This window comes from Carassius auratus, chromosome 15 (assembly GCF_003368295.1).
Source record: "Carassius auratus strain Wakin chromosome 15, ASM336829v1, whole genome shotgun sequence".
In the NCBI taxonomy this organism is placed as follows: Eukaryota; Metazoa; Chordata; class Actinopteri; order Cypriniformes; family Cyprinidae; genus Carassius; species Carassius auratus.
Window position 1 is genome coordinate 24,888,666 of NC_039257.1, and position 17,229 is coordinate 24,905,894.

General features: G+C 42.0%; 1 protein-coding gene across 5 annotated transcripts in view; it reads right to left on the minus strand.

Moving 5' to 3' along the window:
- LOC113115457 (elastin-like) overlaps positions 1 to 17,229 on the minus strand; it is a 64,896-nt gene that overhangs the window by 18,819 nt on the left and 28,848 nt on the right. For 4 of the 5 annotated variants that reach the window (XM_026283035.1, XM_026283037.1, XM_026283034.1 and 1 more), the window contains 15 exons: positions 17,045 to 17,116; positions 16,860 to 16,916; positions 16,281 to 16,325; positions 11,815 to 11,883; positions 11,676 to 11,720; positions 11,390 to 11,476; positions 11,258 to 11,293; positions 11,091 to 11,156; positions 10,142 to 10,207; positions 9,959 to 9,991; positions 8,383 to 8,460; positions 8,235 to 8,267; positions 7,912 to 8,007; positions 7,709 to 7,741; positions 7,442 to 7,495 (listed from right to left, as the gene is read on the minus strand). In XM_026283035.1, coding sequence (XP_026138820.1) covers positions 7,442 to 7,495; positions 7,709 to 7,741; positions 7,912 to 8,007; positions 8,235 to 8,267; positions 8,383 to 8,460; positions 9,959 to 9,991; positions 10,142 to 10,207; positions 11,091 to 11,156; positions 11,258 to 11,293; positions 11,390 to 11,476; positions 11,676 to 11,720; positions 11,815 to 11,883; positions 16,281 to 16,325; positions 16,860 to 16,916; positions 17,045 to 17,116 — 870 coding nt within the window. The remainder of the gene's footprint in view (positions 1 to 7,441; positions 7,496 to 7,708; positions 7,742 to 7,911; positions 8,008 to 8,234; positions 8,268 to 8,382; positions 8,461 to 9,958; positions 9,992 to 10,141; positions 10,208 to 11,090; positions 11,157 to 11,257; positions 11,294 to 11,389; positions 11,477 to 11,675; positions 11,721 to 11,814; positions 11,884 to 16,280; positions 16,326 to 16,859; positions 16,917 to 17,044; positions 17,117 to 17,229) is intronic. The other variant, XM_026283036.1, reaches the window with a different exon arrangement.

Consider the following 17,229-nt stretch of genomic DNA (forward strand, 5'->3'; position numbering starts at 1 on the left):
GACTCAATAATCTCTCACGTTTGAACTACAACCATCGTCCTTCCCCTCAGATCGAGCCAAGATAGCGTACGTCATCACCCTCCTTTCTGGCAAAGCTCTTTCTTGGGCAACCGCGGTCTGGAAGGCACAAGCCCCCTTCTGTTCAAGTTATTCCGCATTCGAAAAGGAGTTTAAGCGAGTCTTCGATCACCCCTTCAGTGGCCGACAAGCCTCAAAGAGACTTCTCACCCTCCGTCAAGGTAATGGCAGTGCAGCTGAGTATGCCATTCAGTTTCGGACCGTTGCAGCAGGGAGTGGTTGGAACAATGAGGCCCTCATGGTGTGTTTCCTGAATGGTCTGTCAGAGGCAATCAAGGATGATCTGGCTACCAGAGAACCTGCTGTTGATCTGGAAACTCTCATGGATCAAGCAATCCGACTGGATAATCGCCTGAGAGAGAGAAGCCGGAACCGCCCATCTGTTTCCTCATGGTCTGCCAGTCCAGCTCTTGCTCAAATGCCACCAGTGCCCCAAGATTCTTCGGAACCCATGCAATTGGGTAGGGCTAGACTTTCCCCCTCGGAACGAGACCGTCGTATGAGAGAGCGATGTTGTCTTTATTGTGGATTGTATGGTCATTTTCGCTCCACCTGCCCCGAGCTTTCGGGAAACGCCCAGTCCCGTACAGGCAAGGAAGGACTGTGACGGGAGTTACACGCACCACTTCACCTTCCAACTCTGGGCTGTTCCTTCCAATCACACTCACTTGGAGAGGACAAAAACACCAACTAGAGGCATTGATTGATTCTGGCGCTGCCGGGAATTTCATGGATGTTTCTCTTGCTAAGAGTCTTCAGATCTCTACTTATTCTCTTCCTGCACCCCTAACTGTGACAGCCTTGGATGGAAGACCATTGTCTCCCGGGAAAGTAACCCACCTCACCTCTCTCCTTGGTCTCACCACTTACCAGCACCAGGAGAGAATGTGCTTTCACCTTATACAGTCTCCAGAGTTCCCTGTTATCCTCGGTCACCCATGGCTTCTCCAGCATAATCCACATGTTGACTGGTCGACTGGCACTGTTCTAGGTTGGGGTCCCACCTGTCAGACTAAATGCTTGGCCCAGAACCCCCCTGACCTTATTCTCGAGTCCCAAGAAACCATAGATCTGTCTCAAGTCCCTGCTCCATACCACCACCTCAAAGCAGTGTTCAGTAAAAGGAAGGCCACCTCCTTACCACCTCATCGGCCTTATGACTGCGCCATTGAGCTACTCCCGGGTACCTGTCCCCCCAGAGGTCGTATATTCTCTTTGTCTCCCCCTGAACGAACTGCTATGGACCGATACATTAATGAAGCTCTTGTGGCAGGCATCATCCAACCATCCACTTCCCCTGCTGGAGCTGGATTCTTTTTTGTTGGGAAAAAGGATGGCGGACTTCGACCATGTATTGATTACAGGGGCCTTAATAAGATAACCATTCGAAACTGTTATCCCTTGCCACTAATGACAACTGCATTTGAAATGCTGCAAGAAGCCTCCATCTTCACTAAGCTTGACTTGCGCAACGCCTACCATCTTGTTCGCATTAGGCAAGGAGATGAGTGGAAAACTGCCTTCAACACACCCACTGGGCACTATGAATATTTAGTTATGCCCTTTGGCCTCACTAATGCTCCCGCAGTATTTCAAGCTCTCATCAATGATGTTCTCAGAGACATGTTAAACCAATTTGTTTTTGTCTACTTAGACGATATCCTCATCTTCTCGAGTTCCCTCCAAGAGCATGTAAAACACGTCAGTAAGGTTCTGAGGTGCCTTCTTGATAACCATCTTTATGTTAAACCTGAGAAATGTGAGTTTCATGGGACCAAGGTTCAGTTCCTGGGGTTCATCATCAAGCCTGGCCAAATACAAATGGATCCTCAAAAGGTTCAAGCTGTTGTGGATTGGCCCTCCCCCTCATCGGTAAAAGAGGTACAGCGTTTCCTTGGCTTTGCCAATTTTTATCGCAAATTCATCCGGAACTTCAGTACTGTGGCGGCTCCTTTATCTGCTCTCACCAAGGGGAACACAACCAGCTTTTCTTGGGGACCTGAAGCAGAGTTGGCTTTCAACAAACTGAAGAAATATTTCACCTCTGCACCTATTCTCATTCTCCCAAACCCAGATAGACCATTCATCGTGGAAGTCGATGCTTCAGATGTAGGGGTTGGAGCTGTATTATCCCAGAGAGGAGAGGACAACAAGCTGCATCCATGTGCATTCCTTTCCCACCGCCTTACACCAACTGAAAGCAACTATGATGTAGGGGATCGAGAGTTACTGGCAGTCAAGTTAGCACTTGAAGAGTGGAGACATTGGCTTGAGGGGGCCAAACACCCATTCCAAGTACTGACGGACCACAAGAATCTGGAATATATTCAGCAGGCAAAGCGACTCAACCCCCGCCAGGCACGTTGGTCCTTATTTTTCAATAGATTCCAGTTCATCTTGTCCTACCGCCCTGGCTCTAAGAACCTAAAGCCTGATGCCTTGTCCCGAGCATATGTTAAAACTCCACAGGAAGATTGTGTTGCACCAATTATCCCAAGTTCCAAGATATTAGCCCCTATCAGGTGGAATCTGGAAGATACAGTAAAACAAGCCCAAGCCAGAGAACCAGACCCAGGAGGGGGGCCTACCCACTGTCTGTTTGTCCCTAAAGCTGTCCGCTCTCAGATCCTCCAGTGGGGACACTCCTCTCGTCTCACTTGTCATCCTGGTACCTCACGCACTCTTGAGTTCCTCCAAAGACGATTTTGGTGGCCAACTATCAAGGAGGATGTGACCACATTTGTGAACGCATGTCCCACATGCAACCAAAATAAAATCTCTCACCGCTCTCCTCAAGGGCTATTGCACCCTCTCCCCATACCTCATAGACCTTGGTCCCATCTTTCCATGGATTTTATCACTGGTCTTCCACTATCACAAGGCAACACCACTATCATGGTCATAGTAGATAGATTTTCCAAGGCCGCCAGATTTATTCCTCTGCCTAAACTACCCACCGTAAAACAAACTGCTGAATTGGTCATAAATCATGTGTTCAGAGTCTTTGGAATTCCACAAGACATCGTCTCTGATCGAGGACCCCAGTTTTCCTCCCGATTCTGGCGGGCTTTTTGTCAATCTCTGGGGGCTACAGTGAGCTTGTCTTCTGGGTTTCACCCAGAGTCCAATGGACAAACTGAGCGGCTTAACCAAGATCTTGAGACTACACTGAGATGTATGGCAGCTAACAGTCCTTCCTCTTGGTCTTCATTCATCATGTGGGCAGAATACGCACACAATACCCTTCGCTCCTCTGCAACAGGCATGTCCCCTTTCGAGTGCCAGTTTGGTTACACCCCTCCACTATTCCCTGAACAAGAGGTGGAGGTTGCAGTTCCCTCTGCTCATCAATTTGTTAAACGCTGCCGCCAGACATGGAAAAAAGCCAGACTCAAGCTCCTTAGGGCCTCTCAGCAATACCAGCACCAGGCAAATCGCAGACGCAGACCTGCCCCCACTCTGCGCCCTGGCCAAAGAGTCTGGCTCTCCACTAAGAACATTCCCTTGCGGGTGGAGTCCCGCAAACTTTCCCAGAGATTCATTGGCCCCTTCAGGATTGCCAGGAAAGTGAACCCAGTTACCTATCAATTGTACTTGCCTAAGTCTTTGAAAATTAATCCAACTTTTCATGTCTTCCTGTTAAAACCTGTTTTGTCTTCTCCTTTTCTTGCGACAGGAAGACCTCCTCCTCCTCGTATCATCGGGGGCCAGCCAGCTTACACAGTCCACAGAATACTAGATGTCCATCAAGTACGTGGGTCCCGGCAGTATCTTGTGGACTGGGAAGGCTATGGTCCAGAGGAGCGCTCCTGGGTTCCTGCTAAGGACATCTTAGACCCCAAACTAGTGCAAGAATTTTACGCTCACAAGACCAGTTGTCCTGGAGGGAACGTCATGAGCCGTTCCTAGAGGGAGGGGTCCTTCTTCTTCTTCTTTCGTGTGTCGTCATCAAATGTCCAGCTCAGTAGAACTCAGCCACGTTCTCATCTCAGGTCCCACGTCGAAGAGGCCGGCCTCCGAAGGTGGTTTATACAGTGGACAGGTGGTGATTATGTGCTCAGCGGTCTGCTCTGGCTCCCCACACTCACACACTGCTCTGTCCTCCAGGCCCCACTTCCTCATCGATGCTTTGTAACGTCCCACCCCAGTTCGCAGGCGGTTTAGCAGAGTCCATTGCCGATGTGGCAGATCCTCTCCTTCAAGACCGCCTCCAGGGTCAAAGATGTAACGGTGGATTCGTGAGGGTCCTGCTGACTCCCACTCCTGCTTCCAAGCTGCCGCGAGCCATGCCTCTGTAGACAGGTCCTCAGGGATGGACCTGAGCAGGTCTTGTGCCGCCTTGTTGTACGGGTGGCGGGACTTCAGTCTATGAGGAGGCAGTGCTGTTGTGTGCCAGTTGCATCTTTGGGCTTTCCTTGCAAGAGCGAGGGTAGCAGCCTCTCGTCGGAGGCCGGCCGGGGCAATTCCTGCTAGTGTTGGCAGATGGTAGACAGGGGTAGAATTCAGGCAGCCAGTTATAGTCCGAAGGGCGGTGTTTATAGCAGTGTCGACTTTCCTGGCGTGTGGGCTTCTGCACCAGGCTGGGGCACAGTATTCAGCTGTGGAGAAGACGAGAGCTACTGTTGATATTCGAAGCACCTTGGCAGTTGCACCCCAGCTAGTACCAGCGAGACGTCGAATTATTGCCACCCTTGATGACACTTTGGCCGTCACTTCTTCAAGGTGTTGTTTGAATGTTAGAGATCTATCCAGGTGTACGCCAAGGTACCGTGGGGCTTGCTGGAACTCAAGACGCTTGTTATTAACGAATATGTCCAGTTCCCGTCTGGCCTCACTGTTGTTCAGGTGGTAAGCTGCTACAACTGTCTTGCCGATGCTGAGCTGTAAACGCCACTCACGCAGGTAGGCTGCCAAGGTGTCCATGTCCTGGTTTAGGCTGGCCTGTATCTGCTCCCATGTTTGTTGTCTCATCATAATGGCCAGGTCGTCAGCGTAACCATATTTCCGGGATGTTGTTTCCGGTAAGTCATGGATGTAGATATTGAATAACATCGGTGCAAGGACAGATCCCTGCGGAACACCATTCCTCAGCCTTCTAAGCCTGCTGTATTGACCGTCACTTGTCTTTAAGGTGAAGCTGCGGTTCGTCACCATCTCAATGATGAACTTCACCATGTGCCAGTCCTGTCAGAACCTTTGTGTTGCAATGTGTTATTTTGGCCACTAGAGGTCCCCAATGTGCACTCACGTCAACATTGTGCATTTTGTAATCAGTGTAATTGTTTTCACATGTTTCTCATTCTGGGCTGTCTATTTAAGCTGATCACTTCCTTTGTATCTTTGCTTGGTTATTATTGTTCCTAAGCAAGTTGCTGCCGTAAGTTTGCTCTAGTTACAAGATCTATTCTTTGAAAGTATTTTTTGAATTGTTTTCCTGAGAATAGTTTTGCAGTTTTCTCTCTGAGTTTTTGTTTTGGAGACTGTTTTGCTATTTTTGACCCGTTCTGGTCTGAGGATTTTCCTGTTTTATAACCTAACTCTATACAAAGGATATTTTGTTCCCTTTTGCTGTTTTTGTTAAATAAACTCTTCTGAGTTAAGTTTACAAGGCATCTGACTATTTGGGTTCAACTACCTCCTGTGGCTCAGCGGTACAAATTAAGACTCTGGCATCAGAGACCCAAGTTCGAGCCCCGGTCCTGACACATTTAATATCATCTGAGTAGAGGATCTGATTGTTCTCACTGGACAATACGAGTGGAGAAGGTCTGAAATATATGAAGGGGCAAGACCATGAGTTATTTAAATACAAATACTAAAACTTTAAAATCAACTCTAAATCGAACAGGTATAGCCAATGAAATGATGATAACACAGGTGTAATATGTTCTCTCTTTTTGTCCCTGTTAAAAAACGAGCCACAGCATTCTGTACCAGTTGTAATCGTGAGAGAGAGGACTGATTTATTCCAGCATAAAGAGCATTACAGTAGTCCAGCCTGGTTGAAATAAACGCATGGATAACAGTCTCCAAATCACTAAAGCTTAGAATATTTTTCAGCTTGCGAAGTCCCCTAAGCTGCAGAAAACTGGCTCCAACTACAGAGTTGATTTGTTTATCAAATATTAATTCAGGATCAAGTGTTACGCCCAGATTTTTTACTTTTATCACAGATGCTATCTTGAAGGGGTCCTAGGGTAGAACTTCAATTATTTAAAAGGTGTGAAGGGCCAAACAACATAACATCAGTCTTCTTCTGATTCAATTGAAGGAAATTATTGTCCATCCAAGCTTAATGTCCTCTAAACAAGCTAGAAGAGAGGAAACTGAATCAGTACCTGATTTTAATGGAAAATAGAGCTGAGTGTCATCAGCATAAATGTGATATGAAACTTTATGGGCCTCAAAAATGGAACGAAGAGGGAGTAAAGTATAAGGTTGGACCCAGAATTGAGCCCTGTGGCACCACACAAGTGACAGGAACTGAGCTTGATGAAAATTCTCCAATTTCCACAGCAAAATTCCTGTTTGCGAGATATGATGCAAACCAATCTAGTGCACCATCACGAATGCCAGCTTCATTGTCCAATCTCTTTAACAAGATACGATGATCCACAGTATCAAGTCCAATAATAGAAGAATAGTGCAGGGTCTGCGGATAGTAAGAGGTCATTTACTACCCTCTAAAGTGCAGATTCAGTGCTGTGTTTAGCTCTGAAACCAGACTGAAAAGGATCCAGAATATTGTTAGAGATTAAATAGGGGGAAATTTGATTTAGTACACAGTTTTCAAGATTTTTGTGCAAAAATGGGCCTATAGTTATAAAAATCAGAAAGATCGAGATTATCTTTTTTGAGCAAAGGATGGACCACAGCCTGTTTAAGGCTGTTTATACAAAAAGTGTTGCCAGTACTTTCACAACAGCAAGCCTATTTTGAGTAAAGCAACATATTAATAAGACAGACATGCTTGGTCATGGTTTCAGTCCATTGAACATGAGCTACAAACATTCTAAACCAATCTGTTTCAAGGAACATGTTTTCAGTACAAAAATGAATTTATGTCTTCAACGACGAAAGTAATTTAACAGGCTTTTTGATATGGGGTTGCAACATATTCTTCAAATATTAAACAGAAAATATTTTGTAAATGGCTAGGCAAAATAAAAAACAGTGTAAACCAGGAAAAAATACTGAAGTAATAAAAAAGAAAGAAATTAAATGAAAACACTGTTGATTAACTAAATTCAAAATCAATTATGTCTTTTGTTAAAAAAAAAGAAGCATATTTACTCACGATATAAACTGTTATAAGCTGTTATAGTCACTATAGCTCTGCTCATTGACAGGCATTTTTGCTTACCTGTTCCAGGCACAACACCAGTCCCACCTGGTAAACCACCACCAGCACCCAAACCTAGACAAAGAATTTGTATTTGGAGGAATATATTGAAGGTCACTAATATTATATATATATATATATATATATATATATATATATATATATATATATATATATATATATATATATATATATATATATATATATATATATATATATATATATAATATTATAATATATATCTTGCTTATATCTATAGATCTATATATAATCAATTAATAAATATACCATATTTTAGAGCCTTGGCACCAGCAGGGTATCCTTAAACAGAAATATGAACAGTTGAGCAAAAACAATTTAAGGAAAATGTTGATGCATTTTAATCAAAAATTTCAAAAAGAGGTTTAAAAGGATCAGCATATCTAAAATGTAATTCAATATTTTGCCTTTTGCATTTCTTCATGCTTTTATGCAGAATGAATCAGTGATACCTCCTGCTCCAGTTATTGGTACTCCTCCTGGTACTCCTCCTGGTACTCCTCCTGGTACTCCTCCGGGGACCCCCAAACCTGTTCCTCCAGGCACTCCTGAGGCCACAATAGCATAATCTTTGACTGTACAATTCCCTAACAACAATCCTTTATTTAAGTATACCTTAATAAGACATTTATTATTATTATTATTATTATTATAAAGCTCTATTACAAAATTCCAATGCAAATGCCAAAATGAATAGCATGAATAATTGGATTTATCTTACATACTGTAGCATTACCAATGCACCTAAATCATAGAAAAAAAGTCAGTCCCATACCATATTTAGGGGGTTTCGCACCAGCTCCTAGCCCTAAAAACATTTATCACCATTACTAAACATCAACACAAACTATCATGAGAAACAAAATTAGTTTTACTGACAAACAACATTTGTGAGAAATGGAGACAGTTGAACATATACAGACCTCCAGCCCCAGGCACAGCTCCAGGAACCCCTCCGAGCCCAGCAACAGAACCGTAGCCTGGGACAACACCGGCCCCTCCTACAGACATGATGTGCAGCTAATCAGTATCAATATATTTCTTTAGATTTGTATTTATTAATTACAAAGATGTGCAGTAAAAATTATCGGAAAGTGCTATTTTAGAATAAAACTACTTCTGGGTTATTTATTTGACCCAAATGCTGGGTTCAGCTTGGGTCATTTTTAACACTGGGTTATTTTTGTCTAACTAATCGCTGGTTGAGCCTGTCTCAGATGAAACAATGCAGCTGATGAGTTACAGTCAGAAAGGGATTTTTGTGTCCTCCAGGAGATAGTGGTTCTCAGCACCACCCCCACTGATTTGGTGCACTATTTCCAGAAAATAAAGATTTGTATACATTTTATTTCCTTTATAAACTCTTTAATGTGGTGTAAATTATATCATTTTACACAACGCAACATATGGACGAGATGTCAGCTGTGTCAACAGTGGTTGTTTTGTGCTGGAAATGCCTTTTACTTGCATAAAATAAATGGATTTTCTTCATTATAATACAAAATGTAATTTAATATTACATTAAAATATGTTCTCTAGTCTCAGTACTGTTTTGGAGTCAATCATGTCATCTCTCAGCTACGAGTGAATCGCAAGGCGCCAGTCTAAAGTTCACTGTTCCCCCGCAAACAGCAGCCCTTCACCGTATTAGATGTTGGCAACACACCGGCAAAAGAATTAGCACAGTAAAATCTCGGTAAAAAGCAATTACAGAGTACAGATAAATATGCTTAATTAAAATGCTACTTTTAAATGTGGCTTTTTTATTTCTAAAATGCTTGTTAAACAAGTTTAAATGTATTTAATATTGCAAACTGTATTCACCCATATAAATTCAGTTTGTCTTGTGGGTGTTCTTGCTTGATAATAAATAAATATATTTTGATTATTGCTGTTGCCTATAGTAATTCTGTGCGTGATTTTTAATTTCTAGCCCATTTTAAGCCAGCAATATAGTAATTTTTAAACAAAAAATTCCTTAAATTGAACAACCCAGCATGGTGGGAATAACATTTAACCCAACCAGCTAGGTCAAAATAACCCAGTATGTGTGTCCTGTCCAATATTTACCCAGTGCTGGGTTGCCGAATGACCCAAGCTGGGTTCTTTTTAACCCAGCATTTTTTTGAGTGTACTACCTATCTCAAATACTCCACGTCTACTGATAATTTTTATTTAATATATATTTATACTCTCCTTATCTTTCTCTTTGAAAAATACCATGGCAAACTATGTTTTTTTTCATAAATAATATAACATCAAAGAACACGTTTGCAAGACTAGAACATTAGCAGCTCGCAGCACCAAGTTCCTGCTATTGTCCAGGCCACTAAAACCTGTACTGTACATGCAATGTCTGAAGCGAAATGTCACGCACCTATAAACAATAACTGGAAGAGAATTGCAAGCAAAGGGGTATACCCCCCTTTTTTGTTTTCATGTTCATCCACACTACATTATTAAATTCCATTTACACCTGAAATGTGTAAAAGCTCTTACCATATTTAGGAGGCTTCACTCCACCTGGATATACTAAAAGATAATTTGTAAAGTTATTTCTATATTTATTATTTAATGAACTTTGTCCAAAAGATTAACACTTCATTATTAGCAACATTCTAGCATTTTGAAATGAACTGTAGGTTTTTTCAAATGCAATATTAAATGTAGTGTAAAACTCACCTCCAGCCCCTGGTGATGTTCCAGGAATTCCACCGGCTCCCCCCACTACTCCACCGACTGGGGCACCTTTTCGAAACATTTTAATAAAATAAGCAGCAAACCAATTTACTAATTATCCCTGGGATATTAAAATCCATTCAGTCAGTTCTGAGTGATTTGATCTTGAGGGCATCTAGTATGTATGTATGTATATTGGCCAATTTGGGAACCAAGAAGCACCATCATAGGCAGAAAAGATTGCATTACCAAAATGTAAAATTGATGTTTAGGTGCATGTACATGTGAAATCAGATACATCTGAAATCTGAAGACAAAGCACAGTGTACAGTTGTACTCATGGCCACTTTTCCATCGTCAGGTCAGTGCGATCCATGGCTAACAGTGTGCCAGCGTTTCCATTGTTTTAATGGCTTTATATTTTTCCCACAATTTCTTTAACTTATCCAAAACTTGCATCATAGTGCGCTGGATACTTAGCTTTGCGAATTCAGCAGCAATGTATTTTTTTTACGTCTTCATTTCTGCAGATGCTGTCAAACTAGCGTTGTACATTGTCCTCGGCCCAAATGCTTAGAAGAGCGCTGGTATCTTCCTCAGACCAGTACTGGCGATTCTCCGTTTTCAGTTTAGTTCAAGTCCTTTGCATGATCCAATACAGTGAAATGCGCATCTTGCCGCAGACACTCTTATCTGACAACTTGCTTACCGGAGAGAAACTTTCACCCTCTTTGGCCCTAAGGTATTTGGCGGGCCAAAAAACCCCGGCCTTTGACCCCAAGGAAGCCCCAACGAGGCACAATCAAGCCCCGGAAGTGACAGTGGAAACACGACTGGCCCTGGCACACACTAGCACATTTGCTTACCCGACAGTGGAAACACAGCTGTGGATATTTTGTGAAGTGGCTTATAAATGCCACAATAAGTGATTTGATTGTGTGTTCCCACTCACCTCCAGCTCCAGGGTACAGTCCTCCAACACCAGGAACAAAACCAGTTCCAGCTGCCCCACCCAAACCTAGGAGATTGAGGAAGAATATATTAAACATTGCTTTATAAATGTGGTCTTAGAATAAATTATATAAATCTCTGTGAAATTCCACCACAAAGAAATGTTACCATATTTAGCTGCTTTAGCTTGAGCAGGAGTAAGCCCTTAGAAAAATAAATAAATAAATGGTTTTGAGATTCCATGATCATTATAATGTTTTAATGTTCTTTTAGATATTTTTTATAGACAGTTTTTTTAACCTCCTGCAGGATAAACCCCTCCAGCTCCTGGCACAATCCCAGCACCACCAGGACCAATCCCAGCTCCACCAGGAACTACTCCTGCACCTGAAACAAGGTAGGCCATGATCTCTCAGTTTTACATTTTCAATGCTATATGTCATGGTTCTTTAGCCCTGCTCCTGGAGGACCACTGTCCTGAAGAGTTTAGTTCCAACCCAGTCTGTAATTTTCTAGCAGAAAATTCAGAAATTCTAATCATGTCATATCTGAATAAGAAGTATCCTAAATATGTATAAATGCCTACCGTATTTAGCAGCTTTTGCCTGAGCAGGGGAGAGTGCACCAGGACCTTGATACATGGGAAAACACAAAACATTTATAAGTGGTGAATCATTCTAATAAAGTGACTGTCATTTAACACTACTGGACACAATTTATCTCACCCCCTGCCCCAGGAAAGAGTCCCCCTGCGCCTGGTACACCACCAATACCAGTAAAACCAGGACCAGCACCTAGTGGAAGAAGGTTTGCTATCAGATTGAGATTATTGGTTGACATTGTCAAAATCATACTCTAGATTTAATACTGCCACATGGAATTTATGTTAAATGGAATTTCAATTCTGCAGCAGAGCGATGATATCTCAGATCATTATCTAGTCTTATGTGTACTCTATATAGCTAAAGCTGTAAATTGAACTACTTGTTACAAATATAGTAGAACCATCACTTGACATTGCACCATAGATCCCCTGGGAATCAATTCCACTCATTCTCTACAATAGGAAAGAATGAATTGTATAAACTTGTTAATTCATCTAAACAAGGGAACCTCAAATGTGGCCCACGAGATCCACTTTAGCTCCAACCCTAATCAAACAGACCTGAGAATGCTAATCAGTGTCTTCAAGATCATTAGAAAACACAGGTAGTTGAGTTTTATCAGGGTTGGAGCTAAAGTCTGTAGAACATTGGCCCTCCAGAACAGGATTTGAGGAACCCTGATCTAAACCAACGACATTCATGTTACATCCTGTTCTATCCAGGATTCTAAAAGACGTGCTTCCAGAAGCCATAGACCCTAACAATTTGTCATTGTCATTAGGATGTTTTCCAAAAACCTCAAAACTGTCTATTATTAAGCCTCTTGACTTGACTTAATAAAGGGCAGCTTGATGAGGGACAGGAAGGTGAGGAGGATGAACTAATACTGACATAACAATAACAGAGACATAACCAAATATGGGCACAAGGAATTAACTAATGAATGAGAGACAGAGACAGAAACAGGGTTAATGAACACATGAGGAATGAAAAAAATAATAAAATGTCCAAAGGGGTGTGACAGTTCACCCCCCTCCCAGAAGGCGTGACCTCACACTGTAGGAACAACAAATGGAGGGATGGAGGGGGACTTAGGAGAAGGGAAAAAAAGATTGGATGTGGGATGATGACAGGGTATGATAAAGGGCTGGCAGGAAGGCCAGCTGGAAGACGGTACAGATGGAGGTTTGGGCAAAAGTTGGACTCCCAGGAGAAGGATGGTGAACAGAGTCCAGGGTGGAGATGATGCAAGAAGGAGCCAGGGAGTAGCGAGGGTGGATATGATGGAGGGAGGAGCCAGAGAGAAGACAGGAGTAACCAGGGCAGATCTGACAGAGGGTGGAGCCAGGGGGACCACAGAAGGAGCAGATGGCTCCGGCGAGAGAGACGGGGATCCAAAAGGCTGAAGTGGAGCCAGAGCGACTGAGGACCAATGTGGAGCAGGAGGAATTGAGGAGCCTGATAGAGCCGGAAGGACTAGTCGCAGCCAGAGGAGTGGAGTCCCAAGGGATGCTCAACAAAAGACCAGGCTCGAGCAGGAGGGTCAAGGTATCCCAGCGGACCTGGTTGACTGACGTGTCATGGTGGAGAGGAGGGAGTTAGGATTTATGGTGGAGCCACTTGGTCGCAGAGCCGAGGGGGAATCCAGAACTCAGAGGCTGGAGGCAGAGAAAAGGGATCCACCAGTCCCGACGCAGACTGGCAGACCTGCGGCGAATCGAGCGCACAAATGGTTGGCTGAGAGTGAGCAAAGGGGCTGACAGGAACCAGCGGTGGCAGATGCTGAAGCAGCAGGGTTAACAGGAAGAGACAGGAAAGTGTGGGTGGTGGTAATTTGTGAGCCCCCGTTTTTTCAAGGATGGTGTGTGCTGACCACACACACCAGATAGTGACTCCCAGCACAGGGAGCACGGCGGACAAGGGAAAGACCTCAGCGGTCAATGTCCTATTGGCAGACAGTTCAGGGCAGACTGAGAGTTCACAGACGACCTCAATAGCCAGGACCGACAGAGGGTTCAGGGCAGACTGATGTTTCAGGGCAGGTAGAGAGTTTAGACGTAGGCAAGAGAAGAAGGGGCATGTCTGCATATATATCCCAATAACAGTCCATTGAGCTCAGATCACCCTCAGCCATGGTGCAGGGTGGTGAGGGACAGGCAAGTGAGGAGGATCAACTAATAATGACATAAGAAGAAAAGGAACATGACCAAATATGGGCACAAGGAACTTTAATAATGAATGAGAGAGAGAAACATGGTCAACACATGAGGGATGAAAAACACAACTAAACGTCAAAAGGGGTGTGACACCTTCCTAGAGAAAAATGGTATCTTTGAGGTTTTCCAGTCTGGATTTATAATTTATCATAGTACTGAGACTGCTCTCCAGTGCTTAATTCGTAAATTGCGAGGTTCCGGAACAAACAGGGGTAGTGGATCTGGCATGTGATTACAGAAGGGAGAGGTAATGGAGCATTCGCGCAATCACATTGGTGGACCAGTTTAAGTGATTAACCAAATGGATTAACCAGTGCAGTTTGTACCAGTGGGCTCTGTTTGAAAGGGTTTAATTTCTATGTTCGTTGTATTTATTTATTTGTGCTGTTTACACAATTTTGAAGTTTTTTTATTTATTTTTATTTATGTTTGTAGGTGTTCAGGTACAGAACCCAAATAATCAATTGTAAAATAGGACAGCATAGTCTTTACCGTAAAAATGAAATACTGTATATAGCAAAACAAAATTTATTCAGACACCTTCAACATTTCTCACATTATCACAATATATAGTTACGAAATGGTAATAAAATATTGAGTTGTATCTGTGTCAGAACAAATTCATTTTGATAATACCCTATAACTTTGACAGGAATGTAATAAATTACAATTAACCAAAAATTCAGACAACTGTTAGTATGACAATATTTACACAACTATCAGCACTTTGTTGACCAATTACCAAGCAATGCTTAATTTTGTTCAGTCTGTGGTGTAAAAGGGTCACATTGGCAATTAAAGAAAAAAATACTTAAGCAAAACATGGTCAGGTCAAAGTGTACATTTGTCAATGTGAATCATTTTTGGTCAATTTTTTTAATTTTTTACTGGTATTACGCTCTCCATTTATTTTACACTTTAGTGCCCTGCTACACTAGTACAAAATAAATAAAATATATTTGGTCTCTGAATAATTTCTGATTTGACAGTGGATTGTGGACTGGGAGCTGAAGTGAGACCCGTCTCCTCCAGGCTGTGCACAGCGCATCAATCTGAATGGAGATGGGGTGAAGTTACAAGGTTTCGCTGAGAGCTTGAGGATCCAATGGTGTTCCGAAATTTACTGACAAGCTCTTTTTAATACTTATAATTGGTTAAATATTTGTAAAACCCTCTGATTTAAAATAACAATGAATTATAATAGAGATATGAAGTTTGGATAGTTTGTTTTACGGCACACCTGACTGGGCTAGGTTATGGCAATTGCCATAATCTGGCCAACGGAAATGCCGCCCCTGGAAGAAGGGGATCCGCCAAAATGAGGTGCCGCATCGGATTTTGAAGGAGCCAGATCCGGATCCAGCTTGTTCTGGCACAAATTAAGCCCTGCTGCTCTCATTAGAGTTACAAATGACCTCCTCTTATCATCCAAACATGGTTGTATCACAGTATCAGTGCTACTGGATCTCAGTAGTGCTGCATTCGACAATATCTACCACAACATTATCTAGGAAATGCATTGGCATGGTTAAAATCATGCTTATCTAACCATCATCAGTTCATAGCAATGAATGAAGAGGTATCATACCATTTACAAGTGCAGTATGGAGTACATCAAGGCTCAGTACTAGGACCTTGATTTTCACGCTTTACATGTTATGTTATGCTGATGATAGTCAGCTCTAGATTTCTTTGTGGCCTGACAAAACATATCAATTTGCAAAACTAACAGAATTAATAGTTGACAAAAAACTGGATGACTAGTAATTTCTTACTGCTAAATTCTCAAAAAAATATATTTTTTGGGCCAAAAACCTCCACATGTAGTGACCTACTGAGAATACTGTCTAACACTTGATAGCTGCTCTGTTAATTCCTTAATTCATGATCAGTTAGGAACCTAGGTGTGCTATTTGATAAAACTCTTTCCTTCAAAAGCCATGTCTCTAACATTTGTAAAAGCACATTTTTCCATCTCAAAAATATATCTAAATTAAAATGCTCTCTGTTTCAAGTGCAGAAACATTAATTCATGCGTTCATGACCTCAGGGTAAGATTACTTTAATGCTTTATGGGTAGTTGTTCTGAAAGTTGCGATATTTGCCAAGTATGTTAACCCTCAGAATTGGTGCACTGCATTTAAACCATCCAAGCCAAATTGAGTGTTTACAGTTGTCCTTTTGTATTATTACACACATTCCCCCCCATTTTGATACTGTAAAGTTGCTTTGACAAACGGTATCTTTAAAAGCACTATATAAATAAAGGTGACTTGACTTTACTATGTAATACAGTCAACAAGCCTGAATCGCCCATTAGTCAGTTATGAGACCCATAATAAAAGCAAGATAAGCAGTCAGTGTACTCACCATATTTAGCTGCTTTAGCTTGAGCTGGGGTAAGAACACCCACACCTGTTCACAGAGGATAAATCCAAATTTTGCTTATAGAAAACACAAAAAGCATCAATAATATCACAGGCCATTGAATGTCACATCTCATGGCCCATGTGCATTGACCTCAAACCTATCGCAACATGTCTTTGCATGCAATGTTTGATTGTACAATTGCTCTGGTAGCTTATGTTATTCCCAAATTCCTTGTAGTTTCTAAGATCCTATAGATTTCTAAAAGGAACTGCACATATCGATAAAATGTATACTTGAATTAATTTCAAGTGTCAGCACAATGAGTAAATGCAGGACAAATTAGTCGCATTGGTTGGATTTACATTTTGAAGCTTTTAACAAACAAAAAGTGTGGTCTGTCTTCAACAACATCCCTAATTGTTGTTGTGTTTGTTTAGTTATTTTTGGGGGAAAAAATGACATTTGTGTTCCACACTTTTGAATGGAATATGGGTGAGTAAATTATTTTCTTTAAAAAAAACAAACAAACAATATCTGATTGCAGCTCCTAAACCATTCTGTAGTAAAATAATTTTTTACCTCCTGCTCCTGGGTAGACTCCACCAGCACCACCTGTTCCAACACCACCTAAACCAGCTCCAACACACAAGAAAATATATAGACGCTAAACTAACCACTTGAGAAAATGACTTACTTTTCAGTATGGACAATTTATATATGTTAATTGTGGTTTTAGGGGATTTCAAAGGAAAATGCATAATTACCTCCTATACCAGGGTAAAGTCCACCAGCACCACCTAGAAAAGATCCAGCCCCACCTAAACCGGCTCCAGTACCTGAAGAAATGGGCACAAACAGTGAACTTCTAATACTGGCTCTTAGGAAAACAAAAAACAAAAACAACAGTTATGCACAAACAACTGAAGTACAATGTTTATTTCTTTGTTCT